The sequence below is a fragment of the Ammospiza nelsoni genome, chromosome 1, assembly GCF_027579445.1.
Source record: "Ammospiza nelsoni isolate bAmmNel1 chromosome 1, bAmmNel1.pri, whole genome shotgun sequence".
Lineage (NCBI taxonomy): Eukaryota > Metazoa > Chordata > Aves > Passeriformes > Passerellidae > Ammospiza > Ammospiza nelsoni.
Genome location: NC_080633.1, coordinates 153,935,781 through 153,947,191, shown reverse-complemented (window position 1 = coordinate 153,947,191; position 11,411 = coordinate 153,935,781). Strand labels below are relative to the sequence as shown.

The 11,411-nt window shown below is 51.0% G+C and overlaps 1 protein-coding gene and 2 pseudogenes across 1 annotated transcript; 2 read left to right on the top strand and 1 right to left on the bottom strand.

The window, feature by feature from the left end:
- Positions 1 to 2,097: 2,097 nt before the first annotated feature.
- On the bottom strand, positions 2,098 to 2,754 carry LOC132079173 (feather beta keratin-like; annotated as a pseudogene).
- A 1,866-nt stretch (positions 2,755 to 4,620) lies between these two features.
- On the top strand, positions 4,621 to 8,612 carry LOC132080316 (feather beta keratin-like; annotated as a pseudogene).
- LOC132070308 (feather beta keratin-like) lies at positions 4,935 to 5,246 on the top strand. The gene has a single exon (XM_059466988.1). The coding sequence runs from the start codon at positions 4,935 to 4,937 to the stop codon at positions 5,244 to 5,246; it is 312 nt and encodes a 103-aa protein (XP_059322971.1).
- Positions 8,613 to 11,411: the final 2,799 nt, after the last annotated feature.

Genomic DNA, 11,411 nt, shown 5'->3' with positions numbered 1-11,411 from the left:
TGTGGTGTCAGTTCCCTCATTCCACATTCAGACCTTCAGGTTTCATAATGATTTATATCCTGTAAATCATAATATTGTGTTCCTCTAAAGCAAACCCCAGTAATTGCAACCTGATGGTCAGCGTGCTCTCCTTTCCCTCTCTGTCATGATCTGGGTGTGCCTTTATGGAATTCCACCATTCCACATCCTTCTCTTGAGGCCATGTCCTTCTGACCTTCAGGGCAGCTTTTGAGTGTGAGTGTTTCGTGTGTGAGGGTTGGTGGCATTTGGGAGGGTTTGCTCTCAAGGTGAGTGTCAGGGAGGGCTGAATAAACAACCAGAACTTGGGAGAGGTGCAGTTGTGATCGGCAAGGTCACCCTGTGGCACGGGCGTGCTGGGCTTTGTGGGTGTGTTGTGAAGAGGAGCCCCATTCCCTCCCAGCCCTGTCTGGTTGCTCTGGGATTGGCAGCTGTGCTGGAAGTGCTGCCCCTTCCCTCACATTCCATCCCTTCCCACCCTGATCCCACGTCGCTAAGCCTGACACTAGGCCTGACCTTTGCTGTTCTCTGTGCTCTGTGGGTGTCTTGGTGGCGCTCTTGCCTTTAAGGTTTTGGCATCCAGGGCCTTTGGGGACTTTGCTGGGGCTCAGTGCAAAGGGTGAAGCTTCTGGTGATTGTCGGAAAGAAGATTTGGAGGTGGCCCGGGGTTGTTGGAGGAGAGCATTGCCTGATCTTTGAAAACCGTGCAAGGCCAGGTTGTGTCAGTGTCCAGCAAGGTAGCCTGAGAACAATCTGAAGAACTGGGCCCAGATTCCTGTTCTGAAATCCAGATAGCATCAAGGCCCAGGAGTTGGATCCTTTTGGCCAACGCTGAAAACTTGAGTGGTCCTGGGCATCTGCTGGAGCTCAGCAAGGGCATCTGCCCAGGGCTGTTTCTTGGCAGGAATGAGGATGTCATCCCAGGTCGGAAGGAATGTGTGGGTATCAGCTGGAACAATGGCCTTCTTTTCCAAAAAGCCTTGGGGAGTTGTGGGTGAGAAGAAGTGGAGCTGGAGTTGTCCCTGTGCCCTTGTGGGAAGAGGGACCCCAAGGTTCCAGGAATGCTATGGAAAAGTGTTGGGATGAGGCAGCGAGAGGTGGCTGTTGGTGTTTGCTCAGCACTGGTGAGATCCCGTGTGAGGTGTTGGGGGCAGTTCTGGGCTCCCCAATGAGATGAGCTCAGGGCCACCCAGATCCAAATGGGCCTGAAAGATGATTCCTAGATAAGGAATGGAGAGAACCAGGACTGCCAGGGGACAAGGATGGACAGGGGTGTGCCATCAGTGTACGCAAATCCCTGATGGTGTGGGATGAAGGCACAGGAGCCCAGCTGTTCTCAGCACTGCACACGTGTGGGGCAAGAGACCAAGGACACAAGGGAAAAGAGATGGAATCCCTTTGCCAAAGTATCCAAGAATCTTTCATTGTGTGGATGATCAGAGACTGGAAGAGGTGGTGGAGTTGTGGTCTTGGGTGAGCCAAATCTGACCTGTCCATGGTTCTGGAATGTTCTCCTCTTGGTCTTGCTTGAGCAGGGCAGTTGAAGCACTTGCACTCCTGAGCTCCTGCCCAAGTGGTTGGTGTTGTTTCTCTTGTTGCTGGAAGGCTTCAGGGTCATGGCCAGGAAAATAGTTTGTCAAGTGTGCGCTGGCATGGAGAGACTTTTCCATTTTTATACCAAGGAGAGAATTGATGTGTCCAAGACTTTGGTGTAGCAGTTTACAGGGTGTGTGACGTGTTCTGGAAGCTGTGCCCTCCTGGGGTTCCTATCCCTATTAGTTATTTTGATAACTAATTTGTTATCATTTGTTTTGAGATATATGTAAGCAAAAGTGTTGTTGCCTGGATCTACACTCTCCCAGTGGCTTGTTCAGCTCCAGAATATGGTGGGTGAGAATATAAGACCATTGGAATAAAAAAAATTAGCAGGCTTGCCAGGTTGAAACTTTATTGATGTGAAAGAATGAATAGGTAGGAGAGAGAAGTGGAAATAATCTGTTGCGAGGTGAGAGTACGGTGACCATCAGTTGATTTGCTTTGCTTGCAGGAGCTGTTGCCAGAACCAAGAGCTGGTGGTCCTTAGCAGATGTAGCCGCCCCTTCTGCCATAGCAGCCCAGGCCTCCCAGCCCATAGCCAAATCCACGGCCATAGCCAAGGCCAAAGCCACCAAAGCCACCAAATCCCCCAGAGATGGGCTGTCCCTGGGCATTGAGCTCAGTGCCCAGAGCAGCGGAGGAGGTGGATCCGACGGCGGTGTTCTGGGGGAAGGAGGTCATGATGGGTCCTGGCAGGGTGACCATCACAGGGGAAGGGTCGATGATGACGCGGGAATCCTGGCATTGCAGGGCACAGGGCTCGTTGCAGCTGTTGGCCAGCGGGGTGGGTCCGCAGGGACTGCAGCGGTTGTAGCAGGCCATGGGTGTGGTGTGGAGGGTGCCTGGAAGAGAGAGGGTGAGGCAGGGCAAGTGTGAGGGGGTGTGAGAAGCATTGATTCTGAGGGTAAAGGAGTGTGGAGGCTGTAGTGGGACTGTAGGGAGGCGTGAGGGCTGCTGAGGCTGAAGGGAGGGGTGAGAGGTGCAGGAGCAGGAGGGTCAGGGGTTTGAGACTCACCTGGTTTTCAGCAGGAGCAGGAGGAGAAGGCGTGAGGAGATGTGAGTAAGGGAGAGAGGCTCTGGGCCAGCTTTTATGCTGGTCCTGGAGGGGCAGGACAGCCTTGTCCCATGGCCTTGGGGCATTTTTGAGGCAGCAGGTCTTGGGTGGCCCAGCTCAGCATGAGGTCATGAGGTGGGGAATGGTTTCATTCATGTCATTCTGCAATTCCATGTCATGCTCTTGAGGCTTGTTCCATCTGACCTTGGCGGCAGCTTTCATGACTTGGTGTTTGGGCAGATTTGATTTTTCCATGTGTGTCAGGAAAGGGTGAATAAACAACCAGAGCCCAGGCAAGGTGCAATTTAATCAGTAATGTAATTTTGTACTGCTCATGTGCTGTGGTTTGTGGGTGCCCTGTGAAGACTGGGACTCTGTTCTGTGCCACTGGATGTCCATCAGTTATGTCACACAGGAGTGCTGAGGGAGCTGCTGATGTTTTGGGAAGGTCACTCTGCAATAACTTTTAAAGGTCTCAGTGCTTGGGTGAAAGAGATCTCATGGCCTTTTGTTTTGAATGGGATCAACACAGAGGATCTGGAAAACGAGAGTCTGTTCAGACTGAATTTGTTTCAGTGTTCTGGTTTGTTTGGATTTCTGAAATATGTACAACAGCTTACACTATTTTATAAAGTGCATTTCTACACCTCATTCAGAAATCCCGTGTTGAGGAACAAACCTGGTCCAATCAGTTTCTTGGCACAGCAGGTCTGTGATGTCAATTTCCACATTGTGCATTGAAGCTGTCAGATTTCCTTACTTTGAACCTGTAATATTAATTTTGTGTTTCTGTTAGCAAAAGGCAGTAAATACTAGAGGAGGATCAGCAAGGTCCTCTTCTCTCCTATCTTATGGAGGGGGTGCGTAGTTTTGGAGTTTTGCTATTCCATGTCATCCTCTTGAGACCTTGTCTATTTGACCTTGGAGGAACAATTAAATGCAAATATTAGATGTTAAGGTGGTGTTAATGATGTGAGCCAGGGAGGGCTAAAATCATGACCCGTGCTTTGGAGAGGTGGAGTATCATCAGTTAAGTCACTGCATGTTATTGCGTGCTGTGGTTTTTTGTGGTGCTTTGAAGAGGAGCCCAGACCTTCTAACACCACATGGTCAGGTTGATTTTGGGTTTGCAGGAGCACTGCTTTTGCAGGGCTGCTCCTTCCACCACATTGTCTCCCTCTTCACCATGTTGCCATCTCTCCATGCCTTTCTACACAACTGGTGTTTCCTGCTGGATATGGGAAAGCAATCCCTGGGGTATAGGGAGGCCTCTCATGCTGCTCAAACTTTCGTGTTTGCTCATCGTCTCACCTGGGCCCAGCAAGGTCACACTGGGGGGTCACAGTGCTGGGTTCTGGGTCCTTCTTCCTGTTAAGGAAATGTTGAGAAGGATAAGGAGAACAAGACACATGAGGAGAAAAATTCCTCATCCATTGATTAATCTATCCTTTTGGCCATGTACAGTTTGCTGCAAAAATCTCCAGCAGTTACCAGGAAAGGATTAGGAAAAGAAACACAAGCAGGTTGAGGGCTGTGTCCATCCTTTCACCCACCATTTTTGGGGCTCCACAGTGGATCAAGAATCTCAATGTGGCTGTCCAAGAGCAGTGAAGGGAGATCATGACAGTGATGGAACTGGAGCACCATTAAAATGAAAAACTGAGAGAGCTGGGAGTTCTTTCAGGCAGGAGATAAGGATGCACATGGGACATATTGTCAATATGCCATGAAATTACTTCAGTTCCGCGAAGATTTGGCTGAATCTTTTACATGTCCTGATACACTCTGTCACCAATGAGATAATGGTCACTAATTCTCTTCATGAAGAGTTGCCGACAAGGTCAAATGGAAACTGCCCCAATGGAGGGCTTGGAGTCGAAGAGTTGCGGAAAGAAAACACTCCCCAGGTCATGACTCACCAGGCTGGCCCAGGCAAGGCTGCTGCTTTCAAAATGCCCCAAGGCCATGGGACAAGGCTGTCCCACCCCTCCAGGACCAGCATATAATCCGGTCCAGAGCCTCTCTCCCTCACACATGTCCCCTCACATCTTCTCCTCCTGCTACTGCTGACAACCAGGTGAGCTGCAAGCCCCTGACCCTCCTGCTCCTGCACTTCTCACCTCTCTCTTCAGCCTCAGCAGCACTCACCCCTCCCCACAGTCCCACTACAGCCTCCACACTCCCTTACCCTCAGAATCAATGCTTCTCACACCCCCTCATGGCTGCCTCATCCCTCTCTCTTCCAGGCACCCTCCACACCACACCCATGGCCTGCAACAGCCTCTGCAGTCCCTGCAGACCCACCCCACTGGCCAACAGCTGCAACGAGCCCTGTGCCCTGCAATGCCAGGATTCCCGCGTCATCATCGACCCTTCCCCTGTGCTGGTCACCCTGCCAGGACCCATCATGACCTCCTTCCCCCAGAACACCGCCGTCGGATCCACCTCCTCCGCTGCTCTGGGCACTGAGCTCAATGCCCAGGGACAGCCCATCTCTGGCGGATTTGGCTTTGGCCTTGGCTACGGCCTGGGAGGCCTGGGCTGCTATGGCAGAAGGGGCTATGGCTCCATCTGCTAAGGGCCCTCAGCACCACCCCTGACAACATCAGCTCTGGGCTCTGGCCACAGCTCCTGAAGACAAAACACTTCAGCTGATGGCAGCCCCACTCATGCCTCACAACAGATTATTTCCACTTCTTTTCCCTGACTTTTCATTCTTTTGCACCAATAAAGTTTTTCTTCATCAAACCTGCAACGTCTCCGTATTTTATTGCATTCCAATGATCTTACATCCTCACCCACCACATTCTAGAGCTCAACAGGCTCTCGAGGATACCTGGAACATGTCAACAACACCTTCCTAACATGTATAAAACAAATAAAAAAGGAAGTCTGGCAGAGGAAGCATAGGAGGGGACACCTTCCAGAACATGTCAAATGCCCTGCAAACTGCTACACCAAAGTCTTGGACTCATCAATTCTCTCTGTGGTAGAGAGATGGAAAAGTCACTCCATGCCAGTGCACACTTGACAAACTCTCTTCCTGGCCATGACCCAGAAGCCTTTGAGCAAAGAGAGAAGAAACATCAACCTCATGGGCAGGAGCTCTGGAGTCCAAATGCTTCAACTGCCCTGCTCAAGCAAGACCAAGAGGAGAACATTCCAGAACCATGGACAGGTCAAATTTGGCTCTCCCAAGACCACAACTCCACCACCTCTTCCAGTCTCTGATCATCCACACAATGAAAGATTCTTGGATACTTTGGCAAAGGGATTCCATCTCTTTTCCCTTGTGTCCTTGGTCTCTTGCCCCACACGTGTGCAGTGCTGAGAACAGCTGGGCTCCTGTGCCTTCATCCCACACCATCAGGGATTTGCGTACACTGATGGCACACCCCTGTCCATCCTTGTCCCCTGGCAGTCCTGGTTCTCTCCATTCCTTATCTAGGAATCATCTTTCAGGCCCATTTGGATCTGGGTGGCCCTGAGCTCATCTCATTGGGGAGCCCAGAACTGCCCCCAACACCTCACACGGGATCTCACCAGTGCTGAGCAAACACCAACAGCCACCTCTCGCTGCCTCATCCCAACACTTTTCCATAGCATTCCTGGAACCTTGGGGTCCCTCTTCCCACAAGGGCACAGGGACAACTCCAGCTCCACTTCTTCTCACCCACAACTCCCCAAGGCTTTTTGGAAAAGAAGGCCATTGTTCCAGCTGATACCCACACATTCCTTCCGACCTGGGATGACATCCTCATTCCTGCCAAGAAACAGCCCTGGGCAGATGCCCTTGCTGAGCTCCAGCAGATGCCCAGGACCACTCAAGTTTTCAGCGTTGGCCAAAAGGATCCAACTCCTGGGCCTTGATGCTATCTGGATTTCAGGACAGGAATCTGGGCCCAGTTCTTCAGATCGTTCTCAGGCCACTGACACAACCTGGATGTGTCTGATTGTCGAGGATCAGGCATTTCTCTCCTCCAACAACCCTGAGCAACCTCTAACTTCTCTTTCCGACCATCAAAATGGCTTCACCCTTTGCACTGAGCCCCAGCAAAGTCCCCAAAGGCCCTGGATGCCAAAACCTTAAAGGCAAGAGCGCCACCAAGACACCCACAGAGCACAGAGAACAGCAAAGGTCAGGCCTAGTGTCAGGCTTAGCGACGTGGGATCAAGGTGGGAAGGGATGGAATGTGAGGGAAGGGGCAGCACTTCCAGCACAGCTGCCAATCCCAGAGCAACCAGACAGGGCTGGGAGGGAATGGGGCTCCTCTTCACAACACACCCACAAAGCCCAGCACACCCGTGCCACAGGGTGACCTTGCCGATGACAACTGCACCTCCTGAAAATTCTGGTTGTTTATTCAGCCCTCCCTGACACTCACCTTGAGAGCAAACCCTCCCAAATGCCACCAACCCTCACACACAAAGCACTCACACTCAAAAGCTGCCCTGAAGGTCAGAAGGACATGGCCTCAAGAGAAGGATGTGGAATGGTGGAATTCCATAAAGGCACACGCAGATCATGACAGAGAGGGAAAGGAGAGCACGCTGACCATCAGGTTGCAATTACTGGGGTTTGCTAACAGGAACAAAATACTGTGATTTACAGGATATAAATCATTATGAAACCTGATGGGCTGAATATGAAATAAGGTAATTGACACCACAGAGCACCCTGGGAACAAAGCGATTGGACCCTGTTGGTTGTTTGTTATTGGATTTGTGAATGAGGTCAAGGAATTCACTTTACATATAAGAGAGTGTTGGAATTAGAATTTGAGGAATCCAAGTGGATCATAAAAATGGAACAGCTTCAGCCTCAACGGCTTCACATTTACCTGATCTTGTGATCCCATTCAAGACACAAGGCCAGGAGCTCTCTGTCATCCATCAGAAATTACTCCTATGCACTGGGATCTTTCCAAGCTGTTCCAGAGTGACATTCCCAGAAAAACAGAAGTTTCCTCAGCATTCCTGGGTGCAACTCAAAGACTGATGGACATCCAGCGGCACAGAACACAGTCCCAGTATTCACAAGGCTTCCACAAACCACAGCAGCCAAGGGCCAAAAGTGACCTCACTGATGACATTGCAAAGCTCCAGGGCTCTGGTTGTTTATTCAGTCCTCCCTGACACACATCTGACAGTGAAATTCTGCCAAATACCAACCCATGAACACTGCGGCCAACATCAGATGGATACAGACTCAAGAACAGGACAGGTATTGCAGGACATCACAAAGGAAAATACTCCCCACCTCATGACATCATGCCAGGTGGGGTGAGGCAAGGACTGCTGCCTCCAAAATCCCCAAGGCCATGGGACAAGGCTGTCCCTCCCATCCAGGACCAGCATAAAAGCCGGCCCAGAGCCTCTCTCCCTCACACACTTCTCCTGACGCCTTCTCCTACTGCAGACAACAAGGTGAGCCTCAATCCCCTGACACTTCTTCTCCTGCACCCCTGGCCTCTCTCTTCCAGCATGCTCACCCCCAACCTCAGCAGCCCTCACGCCTCCCCACAGACCCACTACAGCCTCCACACTCCCTCACCCTGCTGCCTGACTGTTCCTCATAACTCCATGCCTCTACCCTGCCTCTCTTCCAGGCACCCTCCACACCACACCCATGGCCTGCAACAGCCTCTGCCGTCCCTGCGGACCCACCCCGCTGGCCAACAGCTGCAACGAGCCCTGTGCCCTGCAATGCCAGGATTCCCACGTCATCATCGACCCTTCCCCTGTGCTGGTCACCCTGCCAGGACCCATCATGACCTCCTTCCCCCAGAACACCGCCGTCGGATCCACCTCCTCCGCTGCCGTGGGCACTGAGCTCAATGCCCAGGGACAGCCCATCTCTGGCGGATTTGGTGGCTTTGGCCTTGGCTACGGCCTGGGAGGCCTGGGCTGCTATGGCAGAAGGGGCTATGGCTCCATCTGCTAAGGGCCCTCAGCACCAACCCTGACACCAAACATCCACTCAGGCATTGAGGAGTCCTCAATGTACCAAGGCTCTCAAATAGGCTCAGTGATTCCAGTTCCTGTGATGCCTAAGGAATCACCTGCCTTCAGGTCACCAAGCAAGCCTGTAGCCAAGGGGCCAGCCTGGGCTACCTGCAAACATGGCCCATCTGCCTCCTGGTCTTCTCCTGCTCCCTGCTCTCCATTGTCCCTTCACCTCTGTCCTGTGACTTCTGCTACAATCCACTTCTCCCAAGCCAGAGACCATCGGGCACCTCTGGTGTCCTGCTCCCAATGCATGGCAGCGGGGCCTTGATGCTGTGGCCAAATGTCCAAGCAAAGCTGCTTTGCTGATGGTCACCCTGGTCACAACCGTGCCCAGCTCCATTGTACTGGCTACTTCTGAGGTTTTACTCTTTGTCCTCAATAAAGTTTTGTTGCATCATAACCTCACATGGCTCTTTCTTTTTTCTCCCAGAACTCCTCCAGTCTCACTCAGTGCTAAGGCGAGTTTGTGCAGGGAATTGGCGTGGATGAAAAAGTGCACCAAGGCCTGTCTTAGGAAATATTGCTCCAGTTTCACTAGCCCCAGCACACTTTGGTCTTCCATTGCACCACACAAATCCCTCACTTGCGTGAGATCAGGCCTGGATCCTCTAGCGCAGGTCTTTGCCTGACACAAACCTCTGACACAAACCCCTCGTGGTCTCTGTTCACTTTTAATTCCAGCGCCTCATCATCTCCAAGGCTCATCTGCAGATCTGTTTCAGCAGGTCCTTTTCTTCCTTCTCATGGCTGGATGGCCCTTCCTGGCAAATCATGAGCTGAGGATTCCTTGCCTTTCCCCACATCCACAGTATCATGTCCTTCTCCTGAGGTCGTGTCAATCTGACCTTGGTGGTAACTTTTAAGTGCAAGTTTTAGAAAACATATTCTGGTATTTATGGCTCATTTCAGGGTGGGCCCAAGATGTAACCAAAACTTTGGAGAAGTAGGGTGTAAGTTGGTCACCCCATGGTATTTCTGTCGTTTGTGTATGTGTGGGGAGGAGTTGCCCCCACTCTCTGGCAGCCCTGTCAGGCTGATCTGCATTTTGCAGCTGTACTGAGTAGGAGGTGTTACACCTTCAATCACATCCCCTCCCTCCATGCTTTTCTCCCAACTGGCAATTGCTGACATTGAACCACCTTTTTCCTGTGCTTTGTGTGTATCTCGGTGCCCCTCTTGTTTGTACAGTTTTGATATCCAGGGTCTTTTGGGTCATTCCTTGGGCTAAGGACTGAGGTCACTGTGGGAATTCAGGACATCCCTCTGGCTCTCCTGGATTGCCAGAACCCCTGCCAAGGGGCTCAGAGTCCTGGCACAGAGCCCAAGACACCTGTGACGGATAATGACCCATGGAAAAAGTTACCAACCTTATATGAAGATCTTCAAGCCACGAAAGTCTAAGTAGAATAATAATTAGTTAGGTGAAAAATGGATTTTTTGGAGTTTTTAAAATAAGGGTTCATGGGACAAGATGGAGGAATCTGGGTGTGTCCAGCCTTTCTTCTTCTTGGCCTCCATCTTCTGCTGTGATGTTGGCAATTTTAGATTAGTTTAGAGTAGAAGCTCACTGTCTAACATAGGTGATAAGTATTGGAAAGTTATGGTAAAAAATGTACACGTAATTTTTCATATAAAAAGATAACACCACCCTGGACGGTGGCCAGTGCGTCTGTCTGTCCTGCTGAGCAGACCTTGGCAGGCCAAGAGAAAGAATTTTATAGATAAGAAACAATAAACAGCCTTGAGACCAAGAACTGAAGGGTTCTGACTCCTTCTTCAACAGCGGGGCTGGGAAAAGAGACTTTCTAACACATCTCGGGATCACTCTGACTTGCAAAAGCCCCAAGAGGTCACTTGTCTGGGCAATGTCTGGTTGTCAGAGAAAGGATTGAATACTTGCCCTGGGTTATTGGAGGGAAGCATTGCATAATCCTTGACAATACCCCAGGCACATCCAGATTGTGTCAATGGTGGCCTGAGAAGGCTCTGAAGGGCTGGGTCCAGAGGCTTGTGGTCAGTGTCCCAAATCCAGATGGCAGCAAATCCACGGTGCTGTAGCCTGAGAGTTGGATCTTTTTGGCCAACACTGAAAACCTGAGTGGTCCTGGGCATCTGCTGGAGTTCAGCAGGGGCATCTGCCAAGGACTGTTTATTGGTAGGAGTCATCCCAGGTAGGAAGTAAAGTCTTGGAGTCACTTGGAACAATGGTTTTCTTCTCTTGTGGTTGTGGTTGAGAAGAAATGGATCACAGGGTGTCCCTGGGTGGGAAAAGGAACCCCAAGGTTCAAGGGAAGAAGTGGAAAAGGTGTTGTAATGAGGCAGGGGGAGGTGACTCTTGCTGTCTCCTGAAAGCTGGTGGCACCCCATGTGAGATGTTATGAGCAGTCCTGGGCTCTCCAGTGGGAAAACAAAATACATTTAATGAACCTAAATAATTTCAGGGCCAGCAATCTCTAAAGGGGCAGGGGGAAATTTTCTGGAGCAGAGGCTGACAGAGCTGAGACTCCCAGGGGACAAGGATCGACAGGATGTGCCATCAGTGTGTGCAAATCCCTGATGGTGGGGGATGAAGATATAGGGGAGCCTGGCTGTTCTCAGCAGTGCACACATGCAGGGCAAGAGAGCAAGGGCACAGGTGAAAAAAAATGGAATTCCATGAGCAAAGATGCCAAGAATCTTTCATTATGAGAATGATCAGAGATTGGAAGAGGCGGTGGACTTGCGGTCTTGGGAG